General features: G+C 49.9%; 1 protein-coding gene across 8 annotated transcripts in view; it reads left to right on the plus strand.

The window, feature by feature from the left end:
* Positions 1–15,630, plus strand: part of Mad1l1 (mitotic arrest deficient 1 like 1) — a 345,185-nt gene that overhangs the window by 220,164 nt on the left and 109,391 nt on the right. For all 8 annotated transcript variants that reach the window (XM_045143912.1, XM_045143914.1, XM_045143911.1 and 5 more), the window contains one exon: positions 217–273. In XM_045143912.1, coding sequence (XP_044999847.1) covers positions 217–273 — 57 coding nt within the window. The remainder of the gene's footprint in view (positions 1–216; positions 274–15,630) is intronic.

A 15,630-nucleotide genomic window follows, 5' to 3' on the forward strand; every position in this document is an offset into this window, starting at 1 on the left:
AGTCTACCCCTTCCAGGGTTGTCCTTCACCCATGGTCACAGAACAGGGCTTATCTGGTAGTGTGATCCCTGTAGATGTGGTTCCCATCCTGCTGACCTCGCAGCAAATTGAAGCCACAGCAGGGGTTGGGAGATGCTGTTCTGTGCCTTGGGGAGGACAGCCACCTCACCTGCACCTCACCTCCACCTCACCTCCACTCTTGGTCTTGTCTTGCAGGCTCAGCTGGCCCAGGCGCTGGAGGAGCTCGGCGGCCAGAAGCAGAGAGCCGACATGGTGAGTCGTGTGGCAGTGCTCCGCCGCCGCCCGCTGACACTGGGCAGCGGGGGCTTGGGGTTCAGGCTTCCTCAACCGAGGGTCCCAGACACATAGGAGCCCCCACCCTCCCCCTTCCCTGTCAGGACTCAGATGACAGGCACCAGTGTGTGACCTGCTCCATAGCCATGTGCCTCTCTGGTGTTAGAACCTTGAGAATGGATGGTGCTGGGCCGGAAACGACCGTGGTGTCGCGCTGTCCCACAGACGTGATCCTAGTGTGTGAGAGCCTGGATGAGTCGTGAGAGAAGCCTAGGAGTGCTAGGACCCTGTAGACTGTGGGTGTGGCGGCCAGCAGTGAATGTGGAAGGGGCCTTGTAGACTGTGGGGTACGGTGACGAGCAGTGAGCATCGGAACAGGACCCTGTGGACTGTGCGGTGGTGACCAGAGCGCGCCTGGGAGGAGACCGCCGTAGACTGTGGGCCGTAACCAACAGTGAGCACAGGAGGAGGGCCCTGCAGCAAGAAGCGTAGTAGGCTCTGTGTCTGTGCCAGGTGGTGGCCAGGAGGGGTGCCCTGGTCCCCTCCCTCCCAGGAGTGTTGGTGCGCTGGCAGGTGTGGTACTCAGCCTTGCCCCCTCGTTTCCAGGCGTGGATGCTCAGGCTCCATCCTTATGAGCCAAGTACCCTCAGGTATCTCCAGCAAGAGCCTGTTTGGTGTTACGGTATAACCACGTGTGCGACAGGGCTGGTTTTTGCGGATCTGTGCATCCATCTGCACTGCCTGGGGAAACCCTGATGCTCTGTGCATCCACATGCCTGGCTTCCCCAGCTTTGACCTGAATTGGGATGTGCCCAAGGGCCTTGTTTTCATAACGTATGCGAGGCCAAGTGGAATTAGAGATGAGCTGCGCTAAGCATATGCCAGGCCCTGGGCTTTATGGCCGAACAACTTGCCAATCACCCTGGGTGCTCACTGGCCTGCCCCCTGGCCTCTCCACGGAAGCGCAGGCCCCTGGTCCTGAGCGCCTGTCTGCTCTAAGGTCAGTACAGAAGCTGGGCAGTGGGCAGCCCCCAGGACTCCGGCCTCACAGGGGCCCTGCACCTTGTCATGGGTGCTGCCAGGCATACTCGATGGTCCCCCCTGGAGTCTGGCTGTCCCACCTCCTCCTCTGCTCTGTGTTCACACTCCCAGTGTCTGGGAAGTGCTGGGGTCCAGCCTCCAGTGATTGACCTGGGTCTTGGGGGCTTCCAGCATGGTAGTGACATCACTTGCATATTCTGGTATCCTTAGCCATGTGTGTGTGTGTGTGTGTGTATGTGTGTGCGTGCATTTTATGTGTTGGCAGCGTGTGTAGAGCGCACATATGTGTGGATGCTTGTGGAGGCTTTCCGTGGACTCTTCCTCAGTACTCTCCGCCTTGGTCTTGAGACAGGCTCTCCTGGAACCCAGTACTCAGCAGCGAGGCTGCACCAGCCAAGAAGTCTGTCCTCTCTGCCGCCCAGTACTGGGATTCCAGGCACGTGCCCCCATGCCTAGCTTGGGCATGGGTCCTCATGTTCGCAGAACAAGCACTTGGCCAGCTGAGCCATCTCCCCAGCCCCCACGCTCACCTCCTTGCAGAGACCCATCTCTAGCTTGTGGGGGCCTTGGGGTCGGTGCTCAGTGGAAACTTACAGGGAACCTGGTTGACTTCTGTCCCTATGAGATAGGCAGGTGCTGTGGGTCCCTCTGACGCTGAGGGACAGGATTCTGGCCTCTGCGGCAGCCTTTCTTGACACTTGTGGGTTTAGGGCTGTAGCTATCAGCTTCAAGTTTCTGCTTCCTGCTTCTGAGGACCCAATACTTAGCTATTTCATGTTGATTTTGTTCCTCTCTTCTCACAAAAAGAAAATAAGAAATTGCAGTGTATAAGGGTCTCAAATGCAGAGGCTGCACATCTGCCACCTGACCTCTCCACGGAAGTGCGGAACTTCCCCAAGTGCTCCAGGGTTCAGGAGCATCTTTGCCAATTGAGTGAGCCCTCATCCTGACCTTAAGAAGTGGGTGTCGGGGGTCTAGCAGATCCGTTTTCAAGTCCCAATATTACCACCATTGGCCTGTGGGTCTCCTCGGGCCCAGACTTCTCACCTACTGGGCCTCACTGATCTGTTCAGAGGAGGTTCCCCAGAGCTGCACATCTGGGTGGGGAGCACCGTATCTCATGTGAATGTACTGTCTGCACCAAGGGCATTATCGCTTCTAGTCACGCTGGCTGCATGGCACACTAAAAAGTTCCCTGAGCTTTGCAGTTTTCATAGTTCTAAGTGGTCACATAGTGTAGTCCCCTTGCTACGATACACCGGGATCATTCGTCCACTTCCACTTCCAGACCACTAATTACGGCAGGGCCTCACTCTTCTTCCTAACTCCATTTTCTGTTGGCAAAGGACTCTTTTCTCTGCATGAATGGATAGGTTTTCAGGTTGTTGATGAAGGGTGTCACCTTGTAGCCCAGGTTGGTCTCAAACTAATGAGCCTCCTTTTCAAGCCTTTGAGGTGTGGGCATGACAGGCCGGCATCACCACATCCAGCCTACTTTTCTGGACTTGTCTTAGTTTCCTCATTATCGTGACAAGAATACCTGACAGTAAGCAACTTACGGGACGAAGGGTGTACTCCGGCTCATCCTTGGAGGTGCAGCCGTGTTCTGGCACAGGGCTGCCGTGGCCGGAGGAGGAGGAAGCTGGGCACTTCCACTGCAGACGGGAAGCAGAGAGGGCCGAGGGCTGGTGCGCAGCTCGCTTCCTTGCCTACTTTCAGTCCAGAATCCAGCCCAGGAAATGCAGCTGTCACATTCAGGGCGGTCTTCCTACCTCAGTTAGCCTAGTCCAGAAACTCCCTCACAGATATGCCCAGAGATTTGTTTCCATGGGTTGTAAATCCTGTTGAACTGACAATCAAGATTAACCGTCCCATGTGACCAGCCTTGCCCTGCATTGTGATATGTAGACCCCTTTTCCGTGGCGTCTGAGGGACAGGGTTGATGTGTCATGCAGGAGAGAAGTGTCGTGAAGGGGCCTAGGGAATGGTGATGGCATCTGCCTCAAAGCCCACTACCCCCCTTCCTGGCATCCAGGCTTGCCTCGAGCCCATGCCATCAGCCTCCCTTCCCATCATCTGTGCCGAGCGAGCTCCAGGTCTGCCTTCCTCTGATGGACCTGGCACCCCTGTGCCCCAAAATTGTACATGGGGTTCCCTGCAGAGGGGGAACAGTCATGGAGGAGGCTAACAATGGTACCAATTTGACTGTACTCACTGAATACAAAAATAATTTTTTAAAAAGTTTGTACTGCTGGCAGACACCACCCACTGGAGCATCCCTTCCTCAGAGGAGGAAGCAGAGGTGAGGAGCCAAGTGTGCCTTGCAGCTGGTGATGAGGCTGAGAACACAGCGGCCTGCTTGGCCTGCCTCGGGCAAGAGCCGCCATAGCCCTAGCCAGGGGGTTCAGAGGGCATTTGTGTGGAGAAGTCACCTAGGGGATCGGGCACAGCCTGGAGCATGGCCCTGTCCGCTTGCCCGGTCCCTCTGCCGCCTGTGTCCTCGCTCAGTGAGCTCCTGAGCTCTGGGGGAAGAGAAGCAGGGCGTCGGATTGCGAGCTAATTGTCAATGGCAGGACAAAGGCAGCTTGACTTTGTGTTATTAATTAGTCATCCCACACTAATCAGTGGGCATGAGCATGGCTCACGCTAGCTTCTTTACATGCAATTAATATCACAAGGAAGGATGTCCTGGGCCAGGCTGGTGTCGTTAGCATCCCTCACTCTAATTAGGCACGGCCAGCAGTGGCAGGAGAAATGAGGTTTTTGATTACAACCATAAAAAGTCCTCCAGTATTTTATAGACTTCAGAGAGTAAGAAGTGGGAGAATTATTTTCTGATTTAACAGACATTAACCCCCCCACATCCGGTGTAATTAAGCAGTCGTTTTCCTTGATCCCCGTTTTGCCCTAATAGCTCCTGGTGGCCCTGCTTTCTTGCTCCCAGAGGAGCCTTGTGCCGGTCTGCCGGTTTCTCTCTCTTTGCTGCGAACAGTTCCTGACCAGAAGCTTCTTAGGGAAGGAGCGAGAGTTGATCCTGGCTTGCAGTTCCAGAGTGTAGAGTGTGTCATGGGCAGTAAGGCATGGCAGGGCAGGTGGGAGCAGAGCTGGGCACAGCTCACCAGAGTCAGGACGCAGAAAGAGGAGGCGGTGGGGTCAGTGCCTGGCCAGACCATGTGCCCCCCACCAACTGCCCTCTCCTCAGTCTCCTGCCGCGGTTGCCGTCTGTGGGGGCTGCTCCGGACTCAGCCAGCAGTGAATAGTCCACAGGCAGATTCCAGAACACTCCTTGTGGCTCGACGAGAAGAACTTGGGCCGGGCGGACCTCCTGTGGTGGGGAGTGTGTGGCCCGCCCCCGTGTAACATCATAACCTTAGGCTCATCAGAGGCGAGAGTGGTGTGGCATCTTGGCAGGGCCCAGCCCCAACCCCCCGTAGACAGGGCAGACGACACCCCCTCCTCACGGTGCTAGTGCCAGCTAATGAGGTGGACGGAGTAGAAGCAAGGCACTCTTCACGACTGGTAACCATGCCCTGTGGGCTGCCCCTGGTGTCTGCCCTGCTCACAGCTGCCGACGTGGCCTCGTGTTTCCCGTCATGCCCTCATGGCTCTGAGGTGGAACTGCTCCTTGTGGTCTCTGAGCCTGTCCTGCGGGGTTCCCGAGCACTCGTGCTGGCGCACCTGCCGTGCGGTGGCCTGCCAGGGAGTCCACTCAGGGAAACCAAGAGCTGATACTGTAGCCTTGGCCGCCAGTCCACTTCCTGCTACGCTGCGGTGCCTGTCCTCGCGGCCGGTGTGAACATGTCCTTGCTAGAAGGAGCTGTTTGCAGCCAGGTTCATGTCATGAGTGGGTTTGGGGAAAGTCAGAAGTCTGAGGCAGTGGCCTCCTGCCGTGGCTGGATCTTCCCGTGGGCCCCTGCTGAGCTGCCGTGGGGGCTGTCTGCCTCCAGCAGGTGATGTTTTCACCTTCCCCTCATTCTCAGTGTGCCCCGGTGAGGCCCCTCCATGGGGAGGGTGGGCTGTGCAGACCCTCCAGCTGGTGTGCCCCAAGCCTCTTTCATACTCCTGGCAAACGTGTCCAGTTCAGTGATGTCACGTAGGCCTTCATGCCGTGTGTCTCAGTGGTCCACGGCTCTCAGGTCTAGAGGCTGGAAGCCCAGGAGGAAGATGGCGTTGACTTGCGCTTCCTGGTCCTCAGTGGTGTTTGGCATGCTGGAGGGCCAAAAGAACTCAAGACAGAGGCACCCTTGTCCTGGAGACCCAGTGCCACTCAGCAGCAAGCACTCTGGCACGTGCTTAAGCCACAGCACCATCTTTCTCCTCTTGCTGCCGTGTGTGGCCAGTGACGTCCTTCTGCCCCGTCTTCCTACGTGACTTCTCCCCAGCCCCTCCGCACGCCACACCAGCCACCACCAACATGAGCAGAAGCCTCGTGTAAGTGGGCTGGCACTCCATGCACCCGTGCAGAGGGACTGCTCTCACATCCATGCCTGCTCAACTTGCAGCCTTATTTCTGTGTGTGTGTGTGTGTGGTTTTTTTCCTGTCTGAAATGCTGGGTTTCCCCAAGTCTGTCGTTTGGGGCTGCCTGCTTATACCCTGTCTTGAGCTTCCTGGCCCTGACCACACAGCTCATCCCTCAGGAGCTTGGTCGTCTGGCTCGTGGCAACTCAGGGCCTGCCAGCGTTTGTGCCCTCGCCTTTGGAGTGAGGGGCTGGGACTCTAGGGTGCTTTCTAGCTCAAGTAAGCAGCTTGTTTAGCACCAGGTGCCCATGGCTTCTGCTCTGGCCACATGAAGTCTTGCAGCCCATGTATCCTCCAGGCTGGAGCCGCAGTCGGAGAGAGCTCAGCTTCAGATCTCTCCCTACCCTCTCCAAAAAGCAGCGAGCAGCCTGGTTTCCCACTGTCATCTCAGCTTCCCCACAGGAGGCCCAAGGCATCTGTCCACAATGGGCTTTGGAGAGCTGGCCACCGTCTGAAAGCCCTCCAAATACTGGACCTGCCCTATCATCAACGTCTGTGTACTTGGCCCTGACAGACTCGTGTCTGACGAGGGAATGAATGACGATCCGGCATGGGCGTACGCACACGGACAATCATGCCTGCTCTAGTGCCCGGCAGTGGCCACATTAATTAGAACTGCCAGCAGAGAGGGCAAGGTGCCCAGTTCCTGCTCTGGTATCACTTTGTAGAATTAGGTATGGCCCCTGGGATCAAAGCATGCATTGCCCAAATTAAGCTGCAGCCTGTGGTCTCCACTGAAAGGCTGTGCCTTGCTCAGTCAGGAAGCATCTGTGAGCAGCTTCAGTGTGAGAGCCACGGAAGGCTCAGGGCTGAGGAGGAGCTGGCGTAGGCCTGTGTGGAGAAGAGGGGCCCAGGCAAGAAGCAAGGAGCTGGCCGTGCCGCTCTCATGGGGGCAGCCCTGGACTCCTGGCAGTCTTTGGCGATCTGGCCATCTCACTGTCACCCCAGCTTCTGCTGCAGCTTGGGGTTATGCTCTCTGCCAGCTGCCCAGAAAGCAGGCAACTGACTTGAAGTGTCAGGGGTCCTCGGTTCACGGTGTCTCGGCCACCTTGCTCCTTGCTCCTCGCTCCTCTCTTGAGGGGCAGCCTGCAGTCCATCTCAGTGACACCCGCATTTCACTTCTGAATACAACCAAAGTCTGCTTACCGTTTGCACAGTGTCATCTTGTGAGCACCCCATCTCTTCCAGGCAAAGCTGGCAGTACGCACTCGGCTTTGGGGCGGCTGGACTGGTTGGCCTTACTGTGCACTGTGGGGTTCTTCCTGAAGCACTCCTGGGGCGGGCCAGAAAATCCATGTAACTTGCCTGAGTTAGGGGCCCACTGCCACCTCTCACTCTGCTGTCTTAAGAGCACAGCCCCGTGGGGCTGTTTCGTACCCTCTGACCCATGACACTGACGCAACATTGCGACTGTGCAACAGCAGAGGCTTGTGGGGCCGGGTAGCAATAGACGAGGAGCAGGGCACGGGCACTGGCACCAGCTTGGGAGTGGTCAGCCTGTGTCTAAGGACCTGCGTGAACGTGTGTTGAGCCAGAACCACCCGCACCTGAGACCCAGCTCCCCTGCCCCCATTGCGCACAGCCACAGCCTGCTGAGGGACACACGCCGCTGTTTCTCAGGGACTGGCTTTAGTGCTTCTCCTGGGTACAGGCTGTCTCTGGAGCAGTGCCAGCAATGGGTCTGAATCTGGGAGGGCACCGGAGGAAGAGTCCCCTGTCATGGTGAACCACCGCGCCCACCTTCGGGAGACTCCATTTGAACCGTGTCTTGTTCAGGGCCGAGGTGGTGAACCGCCCGCCACTCGTGAGCTCAGGGCCCTGTGAGGCTTGCCTCTGCTCACCTCGTGAGTGAGGCGCCGCTGCCGGGGGTGGGGGTGAAGCCTCCAAGATCCGTCTTTTGTGCAATCCTTTTAGTGGAGCCTTGGGTTTGGATTGGACCCCGAGGTTTGAAGCAGTTGGCGGGGTCTCCAAAGACTCAATCCAATTAGTTTCGTGTTTTCGTGTTTTGTAGCTGACTCAGAGCACAGGTTTACGTCACTGAAGGGTGAAATAGGTGCAGGCTGCACTGTTCATGCGCTTTCAGTTGATCCTTCCCTCGGAGCAGCTAATGACAAACGCCGTCCATTCCTGCGGGCTGGAAGGAGCCAGCGGCGATGCTTCTTCCATTACAAGGCTGGAGCCTGGCTGGCCCAAGAGGGGCCTGGAGATGGGGTGGGGGTTGGCATGTACGGGATGCACATGGGAAAGGAGGGCTGCAACCACTGGGCATGTGGGAGAGGCAGGTGAGAACGTGAAGAGGTAAGGAGGGAGAGCAGGTTTATGTTGACCGTGGAGGGAGGAGGCCTGGGTGGCAGTGGAGCCGAGCAGGGTTCGGCACCCATCTTCCCAGCGCCTGCCCTGAGCTGAGCCATAGGCCTGGCTCTGTCACCCAGGTTTCCTCCTCCATGGAAACCTCAAGATCAGGAGGTCTACCTCCCTTTCAGGGACAGGATGGAGATGCCATGTGTTTATGGGGTGCCCACATGCCCCCACGGGAGTACCCAGCCTGTGTGGTCACAGCATCTCCCCTCACACTTCAGGAGCTTGTTGCTTAGTTCCAGTGTGAAAGGCCTGGGGGCGCACGGGCTTCCTAGGTGTGCCGCGCTGTACCAGCAGAGCCCAGCATCCTGGAGTGGGTGGTCAGTGTGGGGGTTACAAATAAAAGTGAAAGGGCCGTTGGCTCTGAGTGCTGTGCTGGGAGCCAGCCCCTCCCTCTCCTTCCTGCATCCCATCCAGAAGTAACCAGGAGACTGGAAACAAAAGTGGCAAACTGGGCTGGAGAGATGGCTTAGCAGCTAAGCGCTTGCCTGTGAAGCCTAAGGATCCCGGTTCAAGGTTCGATTCCCCTGGATCCATGTTAGCCAGATGCACAAGGGGGCACGTGCATCTTGCTCATTTGCTGTGGCTGGAAGCCCTAGCACGCCCATTCATTCTCTCACTCTGCCTCTTTCTCTGTGTTGCTCTCAAATAAATAAATAAAAATAAACAAGAAAATTTTTTTTTAATTTTTATTAACATTTTCCATGATTATAAAATATATCCCATGGTAATTCCCTCCCTCCCACCCCCACACTTTCCCGTTTGAAATTCCATTCTCCATCATATTACCTCCCCATTACAATCATTGTAATTACATATATACAATATCAACCTATTAAGTAGCCTCCTCCCTTCCTTTCTCCACCCTTTATGTCTCCTTTTCAACTTACTGGCCTCTGCTACTAAGTATTTTCATTCTCACGCAGAAGCCCAGTCATCTGTAGCTAGGATCCACATATGAGAGAGAACATGTGGCGCTTGGCTTTCTGGGCCTGGGTTACCTGACTTAGTATAATACTTTCCAGGTCCATCCATTTTTCTGCAAATTTCATAACTTCATTTTTCTTTACCGCTGAGTAGAACTCCATTGTATAAATGTACCACATCTTCATTATCCACTCATCAGTTGAGGGACATCTAGGCTGGTTCCATTTCCCAGCTATTATAAATTGAGCAGCAATAAACATGGTTGAGCATGTACTTCTAAGGAAATGAGATGAGTCCTTTGGATATATGCCTAGGAGCGCTATAGCTGGGTCATATGGTAGATCAATCTCTAGCTGCTTTGGGAACCTCCACACTGTTTTCCACAATGGCTGGACCAGATTGCATTCCCACCAGCAGTGCAGAAGGGTTCCTTTTTTTCCACATCCCCGCCAACATTTATGATCATTTGTTTTCATGATGGTGGCCAATCTGACAGGAGTGAGATGGAATCTCAATGTAGTTTTAATCTGCATTTCCCTGATGACTAGTGACGTAGAACATTTTTTAAGATGCTTATATGCCATTCGTATTTCTTCCTTTGAGAACTCTCTAATTAGCTCCATAGCCCATTTTTTGATTGGCTTGTTTGATTCCTTATTATTTAACTTTCTGAGTTCTTTGTATATCCTAGATATTAATCCTCTATCAGATATATAGCTGGCGAAGATTTTTTCCCATTCTGTAGGTTGCCTCTTTGCTTTTTTCACTGTGTCCTTTGCGGTGCAAAATCTTTGTAATTTCATTAGGTCCCAGTGGTTAATCTGTGGTTTTATTGCCTGAGCAATTGGGGTTGTATTCAGAAAGTCTTTGCCAAGACCAATATGTTGAAGGGTTTCCCCTACTTTTTCCTCTAGCAGTTTCAAAGTTTCCGGTCTGATGTTGAGGTCTTTAATCCATTTGGACTTAATTCTTGTGCATGGCGAGAGAGAAGAATCTATTTTCATCCTTCTGCAGATATTTATCCAGTTTTCAAAACACCATTTGCTGAAGAGGCTGTCTCTTCTCCAATGAGTATCTTTGGCATTTTTATCGAATATCAGGTGGCTATAGCTATTTGGGCTTACATCTGGGTCCTCTATTCTGTTCCACTGATCTACATGTTTGTTTGTGCCAGTACCATGCTGTTTTTGTTACTATGGCTCTGTAGTATAGGTTAAAATCAGGTATGGTGATACCACCAGCCTCTTTTTTGTTGCTCAGTATTATTTTAGATATTCGAGGTTTTTTGTGATTCCAAATGAAGTTTTGGATTGTTTTTTCTATTTCCATGAAGAAAGCCTTTGGAATTTTGATGGGGATTGCATTAAATGTGTAGATTGCTTTAGGTAAGATTGCCATTTTCACGATATTGATTCTTCCAATCCAGGAACAAGGGATGTTTCTCCACTTTCTAGTGTCTTCTGCAATTTCTCGCTTGAGTGTTTTAAAGTTCTCATTGTATAGATTCTTTACTTCCTTGGTTAGGTTTATTCCAAGGTATTTTTTTTTTTTTTGATGCAATTGTGAATGGGAGTGATTCTCTGATTTCATCCTCTGTGTGTTTGTTGTTAGCATATATGAAGGCTACTGATTTCTGTGTATTTATTTTGTATCCTGCTACATTGCTGTACGTTTTGATCAGCTCTAACAGCTTGCTAGTAGACTCTTTAGGGTCCTTTATGTATAGAATCATGTCATCTGCAAATAATGATAACTTGATTTCTTCCTTTCCAATTTGTATCCCTTTTATGTGTGTCTCTTGCCTTATTGCTATAGCCAAGACTTCCAAAACTATATTAAATAGAAGTGGGGACAGTGGACACCCTTGTCTTGTTCCTGATTTTAGTGGAAAAGCTTCCAGTTTTTCCCCATTTAGTAATGTGTTGGCTGTAGGCTTGTCATAAATAGCCTTTATTATATTGAGATATGTTCCTTCTATTCCCAGTCTCTGTAGGACTTTTATCATGAAGGGATGTTGGATTTTGTCAAATGCTTTCTCTGCATCTAATGAGATGATCATGTGATTTTTGTCCTTCAACCCGTTTATATAATGTATTACATTTATAGATTTGCGTATGTTGAACCATCCCTGCATCTCTGGGATAAAGCCTACTTGGTCAGGGTGAATGATCTTTTTGATATACTCTTGTATTCTGTTTGCCAATATTTTGTTGAGAATTTTTGCATCTATGTTCATGAGGGAGATTGGTCTGTAATTTTCTTTTTTTGTTCTATCTTTGCCTGGTTTTGGTATCAGGGTGATGCTGGCCTCATAGAAGGAGTTTGGTAGAATTCCTTCTTTTTCTATTTCCTGGAAAAGCTTAAGAAGCAATGGTGTTAGCTCTTCCTTAAAAGTCTGGTAAAATTCAGCAGTGAATCCATCCGGGCCTGGGCTTTTTTTAGTTGGGAGATTATTGATAACTGTTCGGATCTCCATGTTTGTTATAGGTCTATTTAAGTGATTAATCTCATTTTGATTTAATTTACGGTAGGTCATATAGATCAAGGAAATCATCCATTTCTTTCAGATTTTCATACTTTGTGGAGTATATGCTTTTATAGTATGTCCCTATGATTTTTTGAATTTCTCTGGAATCTGTTGTGATGTTACCTTGTTCATCTCTGATTTTATTAATTTGTGTCTCTTCTCTCTTTCTTTTGGTCAGATTTGCTAAGGGTTTATCAATCTTGTTTATCCTTTCAAAGAACCAACTCTTTGTTTCATTAATTCTTTGGATTGTTCTTTTTGTTTCTATCTCATTAATTTCTGCCCTAATCTTTATTATTTCTTCCCGTCTACTAATTTTTGGTTTGCCTTGTTCTTCTTTTTCCAAGGCTTTAAGGCGAAGCATTAGGTCGTTTACTTGCGACCTTTCTAATTTCTTAATATAGGCACTTAAGGCTATAAATTTACCTCTTAGAACTGCCTTCATTGTGTCCCAGAGATTTTGGTATGTTGTGTTCTCATTATCATTTGACTCTATAAAATTTTGATTTCCTTTTTGATTTCTTCATTGACCCACTCATCACTTAGTAGTGTATTGTTTAGTTTCCATGATTTTGTGTATGTTCTATAGCCTTTCTTGCTACTGATTTGTAGTTTAATTCCATTGTGGTCAGATAGAATGCAAGGAATTATTTCAATTTTCCTGAATTTGTTAAGATTTGCTTTGTGTCCTAATATATGGTCTATTTTAGAGAATGTTCCATGTGCTGCTGAAAAGAATGTATATTCTGCAGTCTTTGGATGAAATGTCCTGTATATATCTGTTAGGTCCATTCCTTCTATGACCTCATTGAGTCCAGATGCCTCTCTGTTTATTCTTTCCCTGGATGACCTGTCAATTGATGAGAGTGGGGTGTTAAAGTCACCCACCACCACTGTGTTTGGTGTTATCTGTGACCTTAGTTCTAATAGTGTTTGTTTGACGAATTTGGGAGCCCCCATGTTAGGTGCATATATGTTTAGGATTGTAATGTCCTCCTGTTGGAGTGTGCCCTTAATCAATATAAAGTGACCTTCCTTATCTTTCTTGACTAACGTCGGACTAAAGTCTACCCTGTCTGATATTAGGATAGCAACCCCTGCTTGTTTTCTAGGCCCATTTGCTTGAAACACCATCTTCCAACCTTTCACCCTAAGATAATGTCTATCCTTTGTAGAAAGGTGAGTTTCTTGGAGACAACAAATTGTAGGATCCTGCTTTTTAACCCAGTCTGCAAATCTATGTCTTTTCGTTGGGGCATTGAGACCGTTGATATTAAGAGATATTATTGAAAGGTGTGTATTTATGTTTGCCATTTTTGTGTGTGTGTGTGTGTGTTATTGGTTCTACCTGTGCTCTCTTCTGTTAACTGGTATTTGAGTATAGCTTGTTTTTTCTAGGTTCCTTATATGTGTGCTTTTCCTTTTGTTCAGCATGGAGGATTCTATCAAGTATTTTCTGTAGAGCTGGTTTTGTCTTCAAATACTCCGTTAACCTGCTTTTGTCATGGAATGTCTTTATTTCTCCATCTATTTGAATGGATAACTTTGCAGGATAAAGTAACCTTGGTTGACAGTTGTTATCTTTCAGAACTTGGAATATATCACTCCAAGCCCTTCTGGCTTTAAAAGTTTGTGTTGAATAATCTGCTGTAATCCTGATGGGCTTGCTTTTGTAGGTAACTTGATTTTTCTCTCTAACTGCTTTCAATATTTTTTCTTTGGTTTGTGTGTTTGGAAGTTTGATTATAATATGGCGAGGAGAGGTAGGTTCTTTCTGGGTTTTGTCTGGCTGGGGTTCTAAAGGCTTCCTGTATCTGTATTGGCACCTCTTTCCCAATTTGGGGGAAATTTTCCTCTATGATTTTGTTGAAGATGCCTACTATGCCTCTGGAGTGGAGTTCTTCTCCTTCTACTATCCCCTGAATTCTTATATTGGATCTTTTCATAGTGTCCCGAATATCTTGAAATTCCCACTCATACTTTTCTATAAGTTTGTCTTTCTCTTTGTTGGACTATATTAGATCTGCCACCTGGTCTTCTAGCTTAGATATTCTGTCCTCTCCCTCATCCATCCTACTGGTGAGATTTTCTACAGAGTTTTTTATTTCATTAACTGTGTTCTTCATTGCTAGTAATTCTGACTGTTTTTTTTTTATTATTTCTATTTCCCTGTTTATGTCTTGTATTGCCTTCTTTATTTCATTAAATTGGTGTCCTGCCTCTTCTTTGATTCCTTTGATTTCCTCTTTGATTTCCTCTTTGATTTCTTCTTTGATTGTTTTCATGTGTTCTTTGACCTCTTTGAACATATTTATAATTATTCTTTTGAACTCTTTCTCAGGCATTTCCTCTAACTCTTTCTCACTGGAGGACATTTCTGATGCATTAATACTTTTAGGTGGATTTATATCGTCTTGCTTTTTAGTGTTTCTTGTGTTATAATGTATATATTTTTGCATCTTGGATTAAGTTAATGCTTGGATTTTCTAGCTAGCTGTGTATTCTTAGCTGTATCAATTGATTTGATGTAGTATATTTTCAGGGTATGACCTTAAGGTATTAGGTGTGGCTCTTAAGACTCTCAGAGTATCTACAAAGATGTTCTTAGGGGTTGAGTTTCCCTGCTATAGGAGTATTCAAGCAGGCTGAGTGGAATAAAATACAGGTAGATTCTAAAATTTAACTAAACACTGTACACATTCAATCAAAAACAGACCCGAGTATGTATGCAAGAGTAGTTATTATAATGACCAGATCCTCTATCAACAAAGAGGTTTAGATTTCTGGTCTGTTGAGGGATCCAAGTCAGCTTGTGACCAAGTGAGACCCTTCCCTGGTGCAATCCCAGTTACCTTGGGTGATTTTGGTCTCAGTCAAGTTGCTGCCTGGGTCGTCGGGCTGCTGTTCTGATTTCTGGAGCTGGGCACTTGCTTTTCCTATGGGGCAAACCGAGTCGCTGCTGCTGCCTCTGCTGCTGCCGTAGCTGCCACCACCGGGGCCATCACTGCTGCTGAAGCTGCCGCTGCCGTGTCCACCACCGCTGCTCCCCCCGAAGCCGCCGCTGCTGCGGGATCTGCCGCCGCTGCCGCTCCTGGGTCCGCTGCTGCTGGGGCCGCTGGTACCGGTGCTGGAGCCACTGAAGTTGCTGCCGAACTCTGCTCCTGCTTGGGTCCCGCTGTCAGCCCAAGTTGGCGTGGCCGGGTCCCAGGCCGCTGCTGTGTTCGCTGGAGCTGGGTTCAGGCGTTGGGGGAGGGGAGGGAGCCGCGGCTGCTCTGGATCTCTCACTGCTTCACGTGTTCTTCTACCTCGCGGTCTTCTCCTCCGTTGCTCGCTGCCGCTCTCCCCTCACGTTTCCCGAGTTGCGGAGAGCGCGGTGTGAGGGGAAAATCCCGCACCTGGCTTCTCCTGCGGCTCGAGCCGAGAGACTGGCGGCTTTCTTCTGCGCCGCGGCCGAGCTGCCGGAGCCGCTTTTCCACCTGTGCAGGCTCTGGATGCTCTATAACTCTTCTACTTCTCCGCTGCCGCCTCAACTTCCTATACACCTCACTTTTTAGTAAAAGTGTGTATTTTGCTGATTTTTTTTGGTCTTTTTCCCCCCTAGGCTGCTTTGGCGTGGTACCTAGGCCGCCATCTTAACCGGAAGCTAAGAAAAAAAATTTTTAAGTGGCAAACTTAGTGTTTTGGCAAAGCAGAAGTCGTGTTCAATTGATGCTGCCAGCCAGAGGCAGGTGGCCCCCTGTGGAGGACAGAGTTAAGTGTCCCCAAGGAAGGAATGCTCAGGAAATCAGCTTGCTGGGGGGGGGGGAAACCCTTCCCTTTCTGGGGAGCATTCCACAGAGGGGTTTTCGAGCAGTCCTGAGTGCACAGGGAGATGCTGGGCGGTCCCACACCCCTGGGGCAGAAACAGGACAGGCTTAACTGGCCGGAAGATAGCTCATGCTCACTGGTGGAAGCTGTGGACCTG

The sequence above is a fragment of the Jaculus jaculus genome, chromosome 2 (genome assembly GCF_020740685.1).
Source record: "Jaculus jaculus isolate mJacJac1 chromosome 2, mJacJac1.mat.Y.cur, whole genome shotgun sequence".
Lineage (NCBI taxonomy): Eukaryota > Metazoa > Chordata > Mammalia > Rodentia > Dipodidae > Jaculus > Jaculus jaculus.